The sequence below is a fragment of the Solea senegalensis genome, linkage group LG21 (genome assembly GCF_019176455.1).
Source record: "Solea senegalensis isolate Sse05_10M linkage group LG21, IFAPA_SoseM_1, whole genome shotgun sequence".
In the NCBI taxonomy this organism is placed as follows: domain Eukaryota; kingdom Metazoa; phylum Chordata; class Actinopteri; order Pleuronectiformes; family Soleidae; genus Solea; species Solea senegalensis.
The window spans coordinates 18,502,141-18,521,065 of NC_058040.1; the positions used below are offsets into that span (position 1 = coordinate 18,502,141).

The 18,925-nt window shown below is 40.3% G+C and overlaps 1 protein-coding gene across 1 annotated transcript in view; it reads left to right on the forward strand.

The window, feature by feature from the left end:
* LOC122758384 (ephrin-A5-like) overlaps positions 1-17,242 on the forward strand; it is an 86,699-nt gene extending 69,457 nt beyond the window's left edge. The window contains exons 2-5 of the mRNA XM_044012536.1: positions 2,990-3,282; positions 15,475-15,540; positions 15,691-15,774; positions 16,962-17,242. Of these exons, the coding sequence (XP_043868471.1) occupies positions 2,990-3,282; positions 15,475-15,540; positions 15,691-15,774; positions 16,962-17,086 (568 nt within the window). The 3' untranslated portion in view covers positions 17,087-17,242. The remainder of the gene's footprint in view (positions 1-2,989; positions 3,283-15,474; positions 15,541-15,690; positions 15,775-16,961) is intronic.
* The last annotated feature ends 1,683 nt before the right edge of the window (positions 17,243-18,925 follow it).

Here is an 18,925-nt window from a genome sequence, read left to right on the forward strand (position 1 = left end):
AGTTTCCCACTTTTTTAACAAACTATTGCGACCAAAAAAACACGATATTAATCACGTCAAATTTACCGAAAATCTTGAAATTAACCATAAATATGATAAAATTCTGATACAACACAAATATTTATGCGTAAAAGTGTAATTATGTCTATTTCATGTGTTGTTTTAATCAATAAGTATAATATTTAATGATTTATAATGTAACTAAATAGTGTCTGAAATGACATTTTCGTAATACGTAAAGAGTCTCTCTCTCTCTCTTTCTCTCTCTCACTGTGGCATGAGTTAGAAATTCTTCTTAATCCCATCTAATCTCCATCGTTACTCCGGGGTCGGCTGTGATTGACAGCCCGCGGACACGTCCAAGGTTGAAGCTAACGTTTGAGGCTTAGTCAAGACACTGAGGGGACAAAGCGAGGACGTCCCACAGTGCCTCGAGCTGCGGACGTACGCGATACCGCGGAAGCGTTTGACCCCTGATCGTCAAAACATCAGTCATCAGCTCTGATGGAGGAAATCTGAGAGAAGAAAACAAGAGCTTTGGTTTCTTTCTTTCTTTGACTGAGACGATAATTACAGAGAGAACCATTACAACGTGGACGACACACACGCACACACACACACACACACACACACACGTTTGTGGCGGATACACCAGTAGGACGACCGCTAATCCCGCAATCTGTGTAATGACAACCTGATACCCCCAGGAGGCCCCGGCGAGCACACACCTCTCTTTATTCCACTCAAGCCTCACAAAGACTGAACATGAACGAGTCAGCGGCAGCAGCTGCGTCTCAATCCAGAGAAAAAACTCACAATCTGTGGCGTAAACCTGGGATTAAAGCAAAGAAAAAGTGTTTAATCTGCATTTATTCCAGTCAAATTACTCTAGGCAATGGGGTGTAACTACAGCTGTATGACAAAATCGTGATCATCAATCATTACCGTTTTTTCTTCTTTACGACACAAATTCAAATTCAGAAACCACTGAATCTGTGGAATATACATAAAAAAAATACCTTAAACATGAGATTAAACAGGTTTTTTGACCAAAGAAAATGTGTCTAATCTGCATTTAATCCAATTAGCTCTGATTGGTACTGGTGTGTAACTTCATATAAGTTTATTTTGACAAATATTGCAACTTTATTATGTACGACTCGTCAGTTTTACCTCTTACAGTCCGTCAACAAACAAAAAGACACATTTTGTCACGTGTGTATTGTGTCACATTTCATCTTTAGCAAATAAAAGTATAAAATCTAGCAGAATATTGAACTAATATTGGATATTTAGATTTTTGATTATTTTTGCGTTGTCTCTGAGCTCGGACTTGTTTTGTTTCTGGTGCATTTTTGACGATTTACTCTCAGGTTGAAAAGTTATAAACGTACGTAGTAACGTACGCCGATGACACTTTTGAGGAAGAAACAAGAACAAGAACAAGAAAAAAACTGAAAAAGGACGTAATGTCGTCACTTTATGTCAAAATCTGTGCATATGAAGCAAGAATGTGCTAAATTTTTATAGTTTTTTTTTAGTTATAGCCAGATTTTTGTCACTGCGGTTCTTTCCTCTCTGAGTTCCTTCCTCTCTCTGATCCCAAAAAAGTCCCCGCCCGCCCCCCGTGTGGACGAACACAGGTGAAGTATTGAAGGCGTCCGCGGCCTGACAGGGATACTGAACTGTGAGCCATTAGCGGCTGCAGGGACGCGACCATCCGGCCCTCGGAGCCTAATCTGTCTCCACTAAAAGCCTCACAAATGTAACCTTATACTGCACCTGTGGGAATAATGTGTGCCACCAATCACTCTCCCCGGGAACAAATACCTGGCATATCTCGGCACACACACACACACACACACACACTTCTTCTCCCATCCACTCAGTTTACAGTAAACACCAGGCAGAAAATCTTCAGGCTCCATTTTCTCCCAGAGTCACAGATTCATGTTGTCATATCAGACTAATGAAAACTCACTCTGCTCCTAAAGAGGCTAAAGAGGCACATGCTAACCAGGGGATTAGCCCCGCGACGCTGGGGGACTTTAATTTCAGCAGCAGCGTAAGTCATCGCCGCTGAGCGCTAACATTGATATATGGCTTAGCGCCGACTTGCGTGTGGTTTCTGCCGGCGTGGGTGGATGTGTTTCGGGGGGGTGAAGTGACGTGGTGAAGTCCTGTGAACAAAAACCAGTAGTGAGTCACCTGCAGTCACAGAGTCAATTATCCCAGGTTTTTATTGTGTGTTCCGCACACACAGAGGATCCTCTGCCGTCGTTAGTGTTTGGAGGATCTCTGCGTCTTCAGAGAACTCCCCAAACAAATCGACAAATCAATGAGTAACAGTCTGCACACTCCACCGCCAGCTGCTCCTGTGGCGAACCGCCGCCGCCGTTCCTGGGTGTGTGAATATTAAAAGGCCGCAAAGGAGCCCTCCCACTGAGGGGTTGTGCGTACTCAGCGGATTTCCACCGCATAAATAAATCATTACAGAAGGTCAAGACGAGAGATCACATGTTGTTGTAGTGTTTGAAGCCACGGCGAGCACCGGCCGTGCATCTCATGCGCGGAAACAACCATCGACTCATTGTGATGTTGATGTGATGAGACGTCTCATGTTTTCATGCAAACAAAACAGTCAATGGGTTGAAAATACTTTGTAATAGTATAATTATTGTTTTAAATGTAGCATCTTTCATGGACACAATGCAGCTCAAAGTTCATTTAAAAATGTAATTTAACACAGAAATGCACATATATGAATACTTAAATACTGTAGATCGCTGAGGAAATGGTAAACAAAGTGCTTGAAACCAGGGGTTGAAAACACTTTGTGTAATAAACGTCCTTAAAACCCAAGAAATTATGATATAAGAGTCTTTGAAGACATAAGGTTTTGCAAACTGCCTCCACTTTATCTCAAAAGCGGAAATTCCATCTCGTAAATTCTGTCTTGTCTCACATCTCCTGTCTCCTCGTCTTCCAGGTTCTACCGGGGCGATTACCACATCGACGTCTGCATCAACGACTACCTGGACGTGTACTGTCCGCACTACACCGGCCCGGTTGCCGACGACAGGGCCGAGCGCTACGTCCTCTACATGGTCAACTATGACGGCTACAGCTCCTGCGATCACACGGCCAAGGGCTTCAAACGCTGGGAGTGCAACCGGCCTCTGTCGCCGAACGGGCCGCTGAAGTTCTCGGAGAAGTTCCAGCTCTTCACTCCCTTCTCCCTGGGCTTTGAGTTCCGTCCCGGCAGAGAGTACTATTATATCTGTGAGTATCTGCAGTACTGATTGTCCCGGCTGAAATGTGTCCATAATGTTTCACTGAAGGTCTGAAACATGGCTTCTTCAAGTCAAAGTTCTTGATTGACCTCTTGAGCAACCTGTGAGTCTCCAGCATCCAATGTTGCCAGCGTGCATTTCTACAAACCTCAGATACATGTGAACTCATGTTTTATTAACCAGAATGACATTATTTATTTACATGTCTGCAGACGTGCATGTCAATGTGACCGAGAATGTGAATGAATGAATGTGGTTTTTAGGTTTAAGCAAAAAGAAGATCATCACATCTTTCAACTTTCCTCCCCGTGAAAACATCTAAACGTCCTCGTAAAACAATAACGTCATTTGCAAATAGCACAATCTGTAGAATAAACACCATAACTTGAAACTTGAACTTGAAAATGTCCTCATAACACCTTAACATCATCTGCATAAAGACACCAAAATGTCCTCATAACACCGTAACATCATCTGCATAAAGACACCAAAATGTCCTCATAACACCGTAACATCATCTGCATAAAGACACCAAAATGTCCTCATAACACTGTAACATCCTCTCCATAAAGATATACTGAAATATTTGCCTAATAGCCAACTTTATATGTATAAAAACACAATGAAATGTCCTCATAACACCGTAACATCATCTGCATAAAGACACCAAAATGTCCTCATAATACTGTAACATCCTCTCCATAAAGACATACTGGAATCTTTGCCTAATAACCAACTTCATATGTATAAAAACACAATGAAATGTCCTCATAACACTGTAACATCATCTGCATAAAAAGACACCAATATGTCCTCATAACACCGTAACATCATCTGCATAAAAAGACACCAGAATGTCCTTATGAATCATCATTTAAATCTGGACCAAATCTTCTGTCATTGGTTTTAATTTGGTCTCCCACTGTGACCTTGTTGCTCAGTGAATGTCTTGTGAACACTATCGGACGTCTCTAACCGTGAGAATCTTCCCCTAAAATACTGCTGTATTTGTCACTTACGAAATGCTGACACAACACAAATGAAAAAAAAAGCCAAATCATCACATTCAAACGTTTCTGTCTGCACAGAATGTACAAATGTAACATTTCCCATGGTTTCCAGAAAAGTAAAATACTCACTCGTGTCAAACTTTTCCCCCAATTCTCGACCAAGAACATAATGTTTTGGTTAACAGCACGGAAACTGAGCGAGAGAGGGAGAGAGAGGTTCACAACACCAGGCTCTACCTGAGACTCACATCAGAAGGTTGATATCAGTTCCATCTCAGAGAAAGACAGCAGCCATGTTTGGGTTTTGTTTTTGCAAGCTCTTGGAAAAGAAGGGGGGGCTGAGCCAAAACATAAGCCAGAGGGAGCAAAACATCTCTACTGTCGAGGTCTCCTCTGAAGCTTTTTTCTGCTCCTGACTGGCTGAGCTCAGCTTCCTCCACCTCGTGAGAAGACTTGGGAAAACAAGCAGCTGGGAAGTCATGTTTTCATAAGTGAAGTCAGTGCCCTGCAGGGGCAGAAGAGAGGGACTAAATGAGATACAGTGAGCTCCATGGTAGATTTGAGGAATTTAGCCCACACTCGCGCTCACAGGGACTTCATAAGTCTTTTACCGGGAACCAATAATGAGAACGAGCAGGTGTCAGTGGAGGAGAAACACTTATACAAAAAGATATCAGATCCAAGGGAAAACGTATTTTCTTTCCTTTGTGCGACTTTTCTGCCTCCAGACACGGAGCAGAGGTTTGGAAAATCAAAAACCATGAAGAGATACAGGCTGGAAACTTATTTATCCTTTATGTAACACATGTTGGGGAAGCCCATGGTCCAATGGAAAGGGAACTTGGCTCGCTGGTTTGAGTCCCCAACAGGTCAAGGGCTGGGTTACCGCTGTGCAAGGTACCCAATCCCAAGTCATTGATTGGACATTCTTAATTTACCCCAGTACTCCTAGTGCCAATCTCAATCCCGGCTAAGTGGGTGGATTGTGTCAGGAAGGGCACCCGATGCAACAAATCTCATCCGATGTAGCGCCCCCTACAGAGGGAGAGGCCAAAAGAAAAAACAACAACAACAATTTACTACATGTTGCTATTTAAAATCACTTCAGTGAAAACGTACCGTCCTCCGCTAGAAGCTAAACCGATGCCGGCAGGTTCAAGTTTTTTTGACTATTTTTTTTTTTTATTGCCTAAAATGAAGTTGTAATTCATTTAACAAACATAGATCTTATGAAAATATCCTTCTTTTTTTTTTTACCAATTGGAGATTATAGTGTTGCAGAAATGCCAGTAAAAATACTAAGCACAAATTTGCTCTGATGATTTATTTCAAATTGGGTCGTGATAGTTTGTCATCTTTAAAAACATGCGCCTCCATGTAGAAACCCTGGAAAGTACCGTTCTGGGGTAGTGATAGGTTGTGTAATATAGAGTTAGATCTAACAGAGTTTCACCAAAAGAATTTTGATAAAAGCAACTTCAAGTAGTTAAGAAGTCAGTTTGTCGTCCAAACTCCGTCTTTGCTCGACTGAGTTTCCGCCAAATGAGCATCTGGAATCCCAGAACTCATCAAAATTGTCCTCATGCATGATGAACAAAATCCAAAATTTGCAGTGTTTTGTGTTGTGGTCCATTTACCCTTCACCGCATTTGTTGGCGAGTCGTAGCATAAAATGTGAGTGTTCAGGGAAACTGTGGTTTACCGTTAGCCTTGCCAAGGGATCGTTGATGTTCTTACAACTCCTTGGATGGCGATTAAAAAAAGAAATAAAAAATCATAAATTGCATAAATCTGCTTTGTTTCTTGAGTTGGCACCAGCTTAGTGCAGAAGATGCTCGTGCTGACTTTGAAGATGATTGATCATCTAAAGATAGATAGAGAGGAGAACGCAGACAGACAGTCCATATGGCTGCGAGCGATGTCGGCCCATGTGGACTTTTTCTCACTGACTCAGATTCATGATTCATCCGTCAGATCATCGCTCACCGAGGACATTTTTTTTCCCCTTCTCTTCCTCTGAGAACATGGGACCTGAGCATGGTATGAAATAACAAAAGACACCTCAGGGAACATACCATGACCTTGTACTGAGAACATTTAACATAATACCACTATTTGTCCTCATTGTGTGCGGTCGTGTTGTGTTCAGGAAATATTCCCATGTGCCAATTTCAAGTTTGTGTGTTTTTTATAAAAGCCCCGTTGTTTGAGTATAAAGATAATGTACATTTATGTCTAGCTAAACCCATTATCAGTCATATGTCATATATCCGTCTGCTAACATAAATGAAGATAGCTAACAGAAAACAATATATCTACTAGTAAGCTAACAAAAAATAAGATGCTAACACAAAATAAACTAGCTAACAACACAAAATAATATATCTGCTAACTAACATAAAAATAAGATAGCTAACACAACATGTTGCTATTTAAAATCACTTCAGTGAAAACGTACCGTCCTCCGCTAGAAGCTAAACCGATGCCGGCAGGTTCCAGTTTTTTTGACTATTTTTTTTTTTTATTGCCTAAAATGAAGTTGTAATTCATTTAACAAACATAGATCTTATGAAAATATCCTTCTTTTTTTTTTTACCAATTGGAGATTATAGTGTTGCAGAAATGCCAGTAAAAATACTAAGCACAAATTTGCTCTGATGATTTATTTCAAATTGGGTCGTGATAGTTTGTCATCTTTAAAAACATGCGCCTCCATGTAGAAACCCTGGAAAGTACCGTTCTGGGGTAGTGATAGGTTGTGTAATATAGAGTTAGATCTAACAGAGTTTCACCAAAAGAATTTTGATAAAAGAAACTTCAAGTAGTTAAGAAGTCAGTTTGTCGTCCAAACTCCGTCTTTGCTCGACTGAGTTTCCGCCAAATGAGCATCTGGAATCCCAGAACTCATCAAAATTGTCCTCATGCATGATGAACAAAATCCAAAATTTGCAGTGTTTTGTGTTGTGGTCCATTTACCCTTCACCGCATTTGTTGGCGAGTCGTAGCATAAAATGTGAGTGTTCAGGGAAACTGTGGTTTACCGTTAGCCTTGCCAAGGGATCGTTGATGTTCTTACAACTCCTTGGATGGCGATTAAAAAAAGAAATAAAAAATCATAAATTGCATAAATCTGCTTTGTTTCTTGAGTTGGCACCGGCTTAGTGCAGAAGATGCTCGTGCTGACTTTGAAGATGATTGATCATCTAAAGATAGATAGAGAGGAGAACGCAGACAGACAGTCCATATGGCTGCGAGCGATGTCGGCCCATGTGGACTTTTTCTCACTGACTCAGATTCATGATTCATCCGTCAGATCATCGCTCACCGAGGACATTTTTTTTCCCCTTCTCTTCCTCTGAGAACATGGGACCTGAGCATGGTATGAAATAACAAAAGACACCTCAGGGAACATACCATGACCTTGTACTGAGAACATTTAACATAATACCACTATTTGTCCTCATTGTGTGCGGTCGTGTTGTGTTCAGGAAATATTCCCATGTGCCAATTTCAAGTTTGTTTGTTTTTTATAAAAGCCCCGTTGTTAGAGTATAAAGATAATGTACATTTATGTCTAGCTAAACCCATTATCACTCATATGTCATATATATACTTGTTGTTATGTATCAGTTTTCATGAGCTTTAATTTAGAGTTCATGCAGCGCTTTAATCTGTCTGCTAAAAACCTAGCTAACATAAATGAAGATAGCTAACAGAAAACAATATATCTACTAGTTAGCTAACAAAAAATAAGATGCTAACACAAAAGAAACTAGCTAACAACACAAAATAATATATCTGCTAACTAACATAAAAATAAGATAGCTAACACAAAATAAACTAGCTAACAACACAAAATAATATATCTGCTAACTAACATAAAAATAAGATAGCTAACACAAAATAAACTAGCTAACTAACAGAAAAATAACATGGCTAACATGAAATAAGATAGCTAACATAGTATAAGCTATCTAACACAAAATGATCTAACTACTTGCTAGCTAACATAAAAATAAGATGCTAACACAAAACAAACTAGCTAACAACACAAAATAATATATCTGCTAACTAACATAAAAATAAGATGCTAACACAAAATAAACTAGCAAACTAACAGAAAATAACATGGCTAACATGAAATAAGATAGCTAACATAGTATAAGCTATCTAACACAAAATGATCTAACTACTTGCTAGCTAACATAAAAATACATTATTATTTAATTTTTGAAAGATTTAATGATAATAAAGTTTATTGAGATTCTCTGGTTCTGAGCGTCGTCTCAGTATCTCCTTTTTTACCATGTGACGTTTTTACATCGCAAGTTCATTTCAGAATCATTCATCCATAGCAACAAAAATGTTGTTTCCTACAACAAACTTTAAACGCTGTGGAAAGAAAAAGACCTTATTTTATGAGTCATTTCACGTGACGCACACTTATTCATCTGATAGTAAAACGTTCATTCATGGAGATTAAACTGCTGAATGTGTCAGCACAGCTTTTGTGACTGAATATTTCTCTGCCCGCAGGTTTAGTATTTTTCTTTTTTATCTTTGAAAGTTCAAGTTTTTTTTAAAGGCAAGTGTTTATCTTCTTGTATCCGTGTTTTTGAGAATACGTCCAGAGCCTCGAGGTGTTCCAACTATCACACGACCTTCACCTCTCTTTGCGCTGACCGTTTCCTCCGCGTCTACTGAAAAAATGAATGTTTATTTTTATCCCGGACTCCCGACGTGAGCTGTATATTGACGCAGTATAGAAAGTACAAGAAAAACAGATCTGTCCCGTGTCAGATCGAGCCTTGTTTTTCTTCCCATCGGCATCAGAAACTTCTGGCTGCATTACAATGAAGTGCCCGGTGTTTTATCAGCTGCTGGTATCAGTGTCGCGTTACGTGTTAACAGTGTCCTGCTTTATCGGAGCCCAACAATAGCTGATAGCTAATACCTGTGTCGTACACATAATACGGTTCGGGAATCTGTTAAGTGTCTACGTACATGACACAGAGGGGAGGATCATGTCGACCTGTCTCTGTGAAGACAGACGCTCCTTTGTCCCGCGCGGTGCTGATTGTCATTTGCTCCAGGCCGGGGGGGGAGGGGAGGATGGGGGCACGTCAAATAGATGACACCTGCACTTGGCTGCGGGCCGTCTGTCCGTCTGGGTGACAGACTGACAGATCATTCGGGGGAAAGCTGTTACTTTATCCAGCTTGACAGACCCTGACTTTAAGCTAGGAAGGGATTTCAGAAACAATGGCATCAGAATTATAGAAGTTGACGAACAACACATCGAAGTGGAAAAAGGGAATTTAAGCGGGAAGAAAATCTGGAAAACAAAATATAACCCTTAACCCTAAAAGCCCTAAAATATCCATTTTTGTTTGTTTATTTTTGGAAAAACTGGACCCAGAGTAACAGATCAAAAATGCCCACCCTTACATTGTTGTTGTGTATACAACTAATACGTAGTAGTTTTAGGTCGTCTTCAGCAGAACATGATGTAGATTTAGTGAATAATGTTCTCGTTTAGGAGGAAAATACATGATGAAATACGAGCTGCGCAGAACGTCAATGTGGTGAATCGTGTAGGTTCAGATTCTTAAGATTGTACTTGTACTATGTTATGCTATCTACGCACACATTTATATATAGAGAAAGAAAATGTAAAAGTTCTATCTTTTTCTCTTGTTTGTTGACACAAATCAGTAAAATTACATATATATATGTGTGTATATATATATAAAAGTTAGAAAGAGACAGACAGACACCCAGGGGACTCGGCCTGGTGTCGGATCAGTGGTCCCAGAAGGTGAAAGTTCACCGGGATGACGACGAGGTCTGTGCTGTAGAGCTTCTCGCGGCCTCGCAGCGCGGCATGTTTTTCTAATAGAGCCGCGGCAGAGCAGGGGGAAGCTTGAGCCTAATCTCAGGGGATAGAAATCCAATTTTCAGCGGAGACAGTTGAGAGTCTGGCTCTCCCCGCGTGAGAGGGATGACTGTCTCCCCTGTAAAACCCCTCGCTCTTCAAACACTCGGGTCCCCGCTCCAGAGCAGCCAGCGCAGATTCACATTGATAATGACACGAACCCCCGCCAGCGCAGAGCTGCAGTTTGCCTTTATAGTCTCGCGCAGCTGAAGCAAAGACAAAGGGCTTTGTTCGCCAAGAGAAACCGATGAGCACAAGAAAAAACATCAGATCCCAGATTATTAATATCAATACGTGTCTGATTCGTCGCACAGATACGCTAAAGCCCCGGACTAACACGCCATCCCAGCCCCCGCTCACCAACGCTGGCCTCACAGTAATCACTGCAGACCCGAAACATGCGACCAAGTCTGGGTCTCACTTCCAGAAGAGATTCTAATCTTCATGTGGCCTCCAAGTAAAATAAAAGTAAAATAAAAATCAATCAATAAGGATATTTGGCCAGATCGTCAGCCCAATCCACCCTTAGATTATTTGACCAAATGTTTCCGTCAATCCCAGAGACTGGGTCAGAACCTACAGCTGGGTCATGAGACGCAGTTCTTTTGACTGTAAGGAGTACGTCAACAAATCAAAACCTAAACACATTTCATCTTCTTTATCACATATTTGCAGTTAAGTCTTTCAGTTTGTTTGAAATCTCCATCATTTTATGATCAATTGTATCCCATCCATAAGACATTCTGTTCAGGATTCCAAATAAATTGACAGATGTTTTTTCTTTATAATTATAAGAACAACACTTGTAGTAAAATGAGGTTTTGGTTCATTTATTAAACATGAATCCCTTGGAAATGTCCAGTTTATTTATTTTATATAAAAAAATGTTATTAACGTTATATTATGGACATATTTGCTCGTTTTTCATCTTCAAATACTCGTTAAACATAACGTTAATGTCACTTATTAAGTTGGACTTTCAAACGTTAAACAGAAAACCCACAATAACCAATCAGAGTAAGCTGACTAGCAGGTTTTACCAACTGGATGTAGCATCTGTTAGCCTTTAGCAGTAGCCTCGTAGACTGACACAACAATAAAGTTGGATTTGCAAATATTACCAGCTCACACATGGTATGTTTTACAGTTTGTTTTCAGCCACGGTTTCTTTTTTTCTGTGTGTTTTTCAGTGCTATACTGCACAGACGGGAGCTGCTAGCAACTAGCCGCCGCCATGATTGTTTTTATTATACAGTCATGTTTGATCATCCCACTCAAGTGTGTGGTCTTGCGTCTTGACTGGGTCGTCGAGTCTGAGCTCCCTCACGGTTAAAATATTAGAAATCAGTCCCATCTGTTGTTGTGTCTGTTGCTTGCCATGTTTTGTAAACGAGCGAATGTCTAAAAGTCGTACAGTGTGGATCGGGCAGAGCGCCTGCTGCTGGCTGAACGTATCGCCGCAGCAGTCGTTCGTCTTGGAGCGCGCGACCGCACAGGTCTGAGCGTCGTCGTCCTGTAGAGTCGTGGAGGTGGAAACATCAGACTATGACACGAGAGAGAAGACAGGGTGACTGTGTGTGTGTGTGTGTGTGTGTGTGTGTGATGGATTGAGTGAGAACATAGTGGAAGAGATTCTCCATGATGTGATGTCATGAAGTTGTTCAAATCACTGGTTAGTAATGGATTATTAATATGGATCTGATAACCAATTAACCAAAACTGTGACCACACACAAACAGTTCACTAAACTTTATTGTTCTCAAACACTGTGGTAGTTAGCTAGCTTGCAGATGGATTGATAGGTTAATGGACATTATTGACCCAAAAGCTGGAATTGATCTAGCTAATTACTCCCAAAAACTGGTTTAATATGTTAAGTAGCTTATTTTTGTCTTAGCTAGCTAGCTAATTGTTCTTAAAAACTGGGATATTATGTAAACTGTCTTATTTTTCCCCAGGACAGATAGTGGTTAGATATGTTAGCTAGCTTACCTTTGTGTTAGGTAGATGGATGGATAGATAGATAGATAGATAGATAGATAGATAGATAGATAGATAGATAGATAGATAGATTTAACCGTTTAACTTTCTAAATAGCATTGCAGCTTCTGTTGCTATATATCCATGTTATATTCTGTGATCTTCCTCCTCTTCCCTTCAGGAAGTCAGCCGTCTGCACGCGGGTACATTTCTAAGTCGACTGCAAACTTCCAGACATAATTTAGTCCAAACAGTTATGATGGAAATCAGCAGAACGTGGCATCGCATCACAACATCTGCACTCCATTGTGGTTTTCCCAGCGTGTTTTTGGCTGATAAGTTATTCATAACTTAATGAGAACAGCCTCGTTGTCACAGTGACTGATGACCGTGATGTCAATATTTATTCATCTAACATGTGTAGTCACTTTAAACCTGTGTGTCTCTATCAGCGGGGAATTAATAGACAAAGTGATTACAGAGATTATGTTGTTGCTATTGATCAATTATTCCGTAATAACCTTGGGTTTATACGGAGAAGATGTCGCCACCAGCTGTTCCAGGTGCTTCTTCACGCTAAACACGACCCTTGTTTTCAATAAAAGCCTGTAAATCCACACTAAAACACTGTACAGTTTTGAAATTAAAAGTCTCAGTTTCTGTTAATACACGGTAATATACGACCCCAGTTTTCAATAAAAGTCTCAGTTTCTCAGAGAGAAAATGTGATTTCTTCCACCTCCAGAATAAACGGTCTCTGATAAAAAAAAGTAGTCAAATGTTCATTCGTTGTGACATTTGTGCAAAAATCACCTTTTGATGGAGTCGGAAAAAGATAAAGTTATCAGCAGCTGAGGAGACGGAGACATAGAGAATAAAAGACCCAGACAGTGTTTTGTCCTGTGGACGTCAGAAGACAGAGTGAGACAGAGTGAGACAGAGTGAGACAGAGTCTTCTCATGTGTGTGCGGGTGTGAGGTAAGTCACTCGACACCATCTCACACAGACAGAAGCAACACCGTCATTTCCTCCCTCTGCTGGTGGAGCTTTAAAGATGATTTTTATCTCCTCGCTGACTCGAGACGGCATCTGATTTTTTATTTATATATATTTAAAAAAAACAGAAGAAGAAGTTCCCTTTGAAATCAGAGACAGTGGAAACACTGACATGGTTTACTTTCATCCCGTCTGGGTGAAATGATGGAGGATAAATGATGGACACGCTCAGCGGGAAACCACAACACACATGTGAAATGATTTTTTGTCTTTTACATCACTTATCTTATAGATTTAACACAAGTGACTACGTTTTCAAAGGTGACAAATTGACAAATTGTGAATTTTGGGGCATTTATTTCACTCAAGGAAGCTTCAAAAAACACCTGAGGTCAGCACTTTTATTATAAAACAATAATGACCCTCAACTTGACTTAAATTGTGTTATAGCAGCTTTAGACAGCAAATGATCATAAATGTGACAACTTAAAGCTACAGTACGTAATGTCATTTACTGGAGCTGAGGACTTGTGTGGACCTGCAAAAAACACAAGCGTTTTGTGTGTGATAGACTTCATCAACCAATGAAAAGATGGTAACATGTGACATTTGTCTGTATGTAGGAGTTACGTACTACAGCTTTAACGTTCACTTCTAGAAACTAAATTTAACGTCAGGTCGAGTTTACGAGTGTTTTTTTTTTTTAAACCAGGCAGCAGGTGAACTTTTATTTCTCAGTTCAACCACCTTGAAATGTTTTACAGTGTGTGTGCGTGTGTGTGTGTGTGTGTGTGTGTGTGTGTGTGTGTGTGTGTGTGTGTGTGTGTAGAAGGTCAGAGTATCAGAGCACATGTGTAACACGGAGGAAATCTATCGTACAACAACGATAAGGTTCAGACAAAACACAGTGAGCGTGTTTTTTCCTCGACCGAAGTCGCTCGTCAACATAATTAGTTTAACTTTGCAAAAACAATCAAAGCGCCTGGAAGAATTATTCTTTTTTTTTTTAAATCAGGAAATTACTTTTTTTTTGCTTAAGGGCAAATGAGACTCGTAACAGTGACGGTGACATTGAGTCTGTTTCACATCGGAATAAAAATAAAGAGTTTAGTGTGAAGTTCACGTGTTTATGTGAGGAGTGACTTTGTCAAAGATACGATAAACGACGTCACGACTGAAAAATGAAAATAACGTCTGAGTAACATTTCGTATTTCACACGGTGCAGCAGTGGTTAGAATTGTTGACCTGACAGCAAGAGGGTCACCAGTTTCAGGTCGCGTTTTTTCCGTGTTCTCTGCTTGTCATCCCATAATCTTAAAAACATTCTACTGTAGATACAACGGTTCTCAAACTGTGGCACGTCGTGTGTCGGGTTTTGTCAAAGATGCTCCAGGTTTTCCGAGCTGGAAATCCGAGACCCTGACTTTGAGAAATCCAGACTCAGACTAAAGTAAAACATGGCGTCCTCCAGAAAACTAAAGAACATTAAAAATGACGAGTTCTCTGTTTATTTTTAAGTGATTAGCGGTTCTCAAGCTGTGGTGCCTGTAACCAGCAGGGGTACGTGAGCGCCCTCTAGTGGTACAATCAGAAAATACTGTAGAGTAGAAAAGGAAACGAATAACAAAATAAATCAAGATTTTATAGAAATTGCAGGAGGTGTAATATTTTCATTATATTAAAATATCTCATTACGACAAAGTTAGATTTGTTTTTTTCGAGAGGCAAAGTCGTCTGAAAATTGATTTTTCTTTTTTTTTGGGCCAAAAATAAGAAAAAAATCCCACAAACTTTGCCAAATGTTTTGCAGTGTAAACAAACAAAGAAGAAAGCGCCTGGTAAAGGTCGGGTTTTGTTTTTTACGTAATGTTCTCATGAAACCACAACAATCTGATGTTTGGTCTCAGACGGGGTTTTTGTTGGACGTCTCGCTGTTACACATCACCGCCGGGTGTCCACACCCACAGCCTCAAATACTTTGCATTATTTCTGTTGCGAAAAGTCAAAAACAAACATTATCTGCCCTAGAACATAAAGTTCATTCAAACTAAACCTGTGTTATAAAAAGACGATCTTATGTTAACATTCTAACTTACAAATACACGTTCATCATTTTAAATCATGTTTTGTGAATGAAAATGAGAATAATGACGTAAAAAAATGACCGTTCCTGTGAAAATAATCTTCTCTCACGTGGTCACTTGGTATAAAATGTGTTGCAGACGTTTTAAATGACAGAATTGTGTTTTGTCTCCACAGCGTCCATCACCGACAACAAGGGACGAAGGAGCTGCCTGCGACTCAAAGTCTTCGTCAGGCCTCAGAGTGAGTCACACACACACACACACACACACACAGTCTCGTCTGTCCAGCGCCTGTCCAGCGTCTGTCCAGCGTCTGTCCAGCGTCGCTGGTGATGAAGTCGTGACAGAGGTTTATTTTGTCTTAATCGTTCACGTCTTCTTTTCTCCACAGACAATTGTGTGAAAAGCACCGGGAGCTCAGTTCAGGAAGGAGTCGACTTTGAAGACAACAGCCACAACTCACTAGAACCCAGAGGTCGGTGGGAAAATAATCATGTGACTGCGCACGCGCGTGTGTGTCTGTGTGTGTGTGTGTGTGTGTGTGTGTGTGTGTGTCTGTGTGTGTGTGTGTGTGTGTGCAGACATAATTAAAAAGCCCAATAACAGCTTCATCTTTTCTTTTAATTTCCTTTCGGACTTTTCTTTCATTTTCATTTCATCATTACGTCCACAGATGAAAGTAAAGAAGCTTCTCTTTTTGTAGTTCGGCTCCTGAATAAAGGGATAGTTCATCATTAATTGAGGTTCACTGAATGAAATCTGTGTCAGCTAAAGTCTATGATATCTCCTGAATATGTTTGCATCATCGTCTCACTGTTACACAGCCAGGAAACTCAACTTTGTAAAGCACTCACTCTCCCACACCAAAGCCCATAGAGAAAATCAGTGATTTTAACGTCACAGCACACAGGAGTTGTTGATCCACTGCTGCCTCCACTACTACGTTTAAATATGTTATTTTGTGAGTTCGGCTTTAGAAATACTTCATTCAGATTGACTTCAGTGACAGGAACTGACCACACGAGGCAGCAGTAGACCAGCAGCTCCTGTGTCCCTGTGAGCTTAAATCACTGTTTTTCTCAGTGGACTTTGGTGTGTTTTTCAAACTTCACTTTTGTGTCTAACGGTGAAATGAAGTATCACAGACATGATAGTGAGGGTTTTGTTAAGTGGCTAAAATAAAACATTTTAACAGTCACCCAAAAATCTCCTCAACTGTCGCTTTAAGACTCTTTTACTTCATTCACTCACGCATAAACTTAAACACTCACAACTTAAAAAAACAAACATTAAAGTACTTAAAGTTAAGGGCTTTGCTTTATCGAGGTGGCCATCTTAAGCCGCTGTGTTTCTACGGCAGCCTGAATGGACAAAAAAGGCTTATTGCTCCGCCCACTTAAACCTGCTCCATGCACTGTAAAAACAAGTACTGTAAAGTTTGTATGAAAAGTATTCTTGTTTTAGAATTCTTAACCCTATCTTAATGTTCCTTAAAACAAGGATAAAAGGACAGACTTTTCCTCTTAAAATTCTGTCACTTAAGAATTGTTTTACTTAAATCTGCTGCTTTTTGCTTTCAGACTCTTTTTCCTCGTCTTGTTCATATTTCTTATTTCCCGCTGCTCATTAATTCATGGTCACTTCTGTCTCCGCCTCCTTCAGACGGCATCAGCCACGAGTCGCCGGAGCCGTCTCGGAGGGACGTGAACGCCGCCACTCGGCGCCACACCCCCGTCCTCCTGCTCAGCTCCGCCCTCATACTCCTGGCTGCCATCTTGTCGTTATAGCACCTGGTTTCTGAGGAAACGCCCCCTGATCCCTCCCCCGTTCTGCCAGGAATGGACTGTCCTGATTGGACTGCAAGGCCCACCCCCTTTTACCCTCCGACCCCACCTCCCCCTGAAGGAGCACTTTTCAAAAAGATCGTTTAAAAAAAAAAAAAAGAGACATTCTCTCAGAGAGAGGGCGGGACTTCACTCGACGAAGCCTTTGTTGATATTTTTGGACTTGTGTGAGTCGTGACTTTTTTGCGTGCGGGGACGAAAACGCCTGTTTTTTTTGTGTTTCGACCACACACACACACACACACACAGAAACAAGCACAGCAGGATTCCCTCAACAAGTTTACAGACGTTTAACACCTTTTTTTCTTTTTTTTATATAAATGTTCGGAGACGTCACCTAACATTAACTCCGCCCCCTCCACCACCACCGCCACCACGCGTCACATGATTAAATTTCACGACAAAGTGGAGAAGGTTTTGAAAGAAGAAGAAAACAGACTGAGTTCACTTTCCTGTCGGGTGGAACCGGACAGAGTTCGACGCATGAAGAGAGAAAAAAAAACAAGAAAAGCGCTCATCATTTATGACGTGTTTCCACTGCACGCTACCGGCTCGCCTCGGTTCGGCTCGGCTCGGCTCGGCGTGGTTTGGTTTGGTTTTCCATGACTTCATAGGCGTCGTCATATCGTGATTTTCTAAAGCAGTTGTTTTGGGTGAAACTGGATCATTAGAATCAGTCGATTTATTCACAGAATCGTTCAGTACTTCCTCTGACACAATCACTGAAGTGAAATACCACTGAACGTGGTCGTGATTCGAACTCACAATCACCAAAACACCAGACTCCTGTGTTAAACATTGACATTTTAGACATTTCTTTTGCTAAATGCTGGAGGTTTTTGAAGGATTTTTAATCTTTTTAACTTTAATCTACAGTTCACATTGTTCTTATGTCGAAGGTCGCGCTCATGACTCTTCCAGTGACAACTTTAATCTCAGAATTCTAACTTAAACTCTCAGAAATCTGAATTAAGTCTCGGAAGTCTGACATAAATCTCAGGATTCAGAAAGTCAATGTTGGAAATCTTGACCTAAATCTAAAGACTTTGTGTTCTGACTTTAATCTTGGAATTCTGACTTAAAATTTCAGAGTTCTGATTTTGATTACTTAAAAACTTAAAATAAACTTAAAATCAGTTAGTTTATTTTAAGTTAGAAAGACCACTGAACGTGGTCGTGATTCAAACTCACAATCACCAGACTCCTGTGTTAAACATGGTCATTTTAGACATTTGCTTTGCTAAATGTTGGAGATTAACTTCACGTTTTTAAAGGATTTTTAAGTCTTTTTAAACTTTAATCTACAGTTGGACATTGTTGGCTTTGATTCTTGTGTCGTGCTACGTCGCGCTCGTGGCTCTTCAGTGACGACGCCCTCTGACGTGCTGAGGCGAGTCGCGTCGCGCTGGTGGAAAAGCGTCATTAGTGTTTGTTTACGGACGATTTAATGCATTTTTTTGGGGTTGTTTTTGTTTGAAAAATGTCATATGATTCAATCGTAGCAGTGAACACAAACACGGGTGTACAGTGAAAAAAATATCTGGACATAAAAAAAGAAGAACAATTTTGTATTTTCCTATTTATTGTGAAGTCCTTTGGTTTTTTTTGTTTTTTTGGTTCAGTAGCGAGGCAATAATTCAAAAAAAATAATAAAACTTTAGCTCACGCTCATATTCTTACAATCATACAGATTAAAAAAAAAAAACACTGAGTGCAGTTTATGATGGTTTTTAATTTGTATTTTATTTTTTATTTTCTAACAAAGTCCAGGAAGAAGAAGAA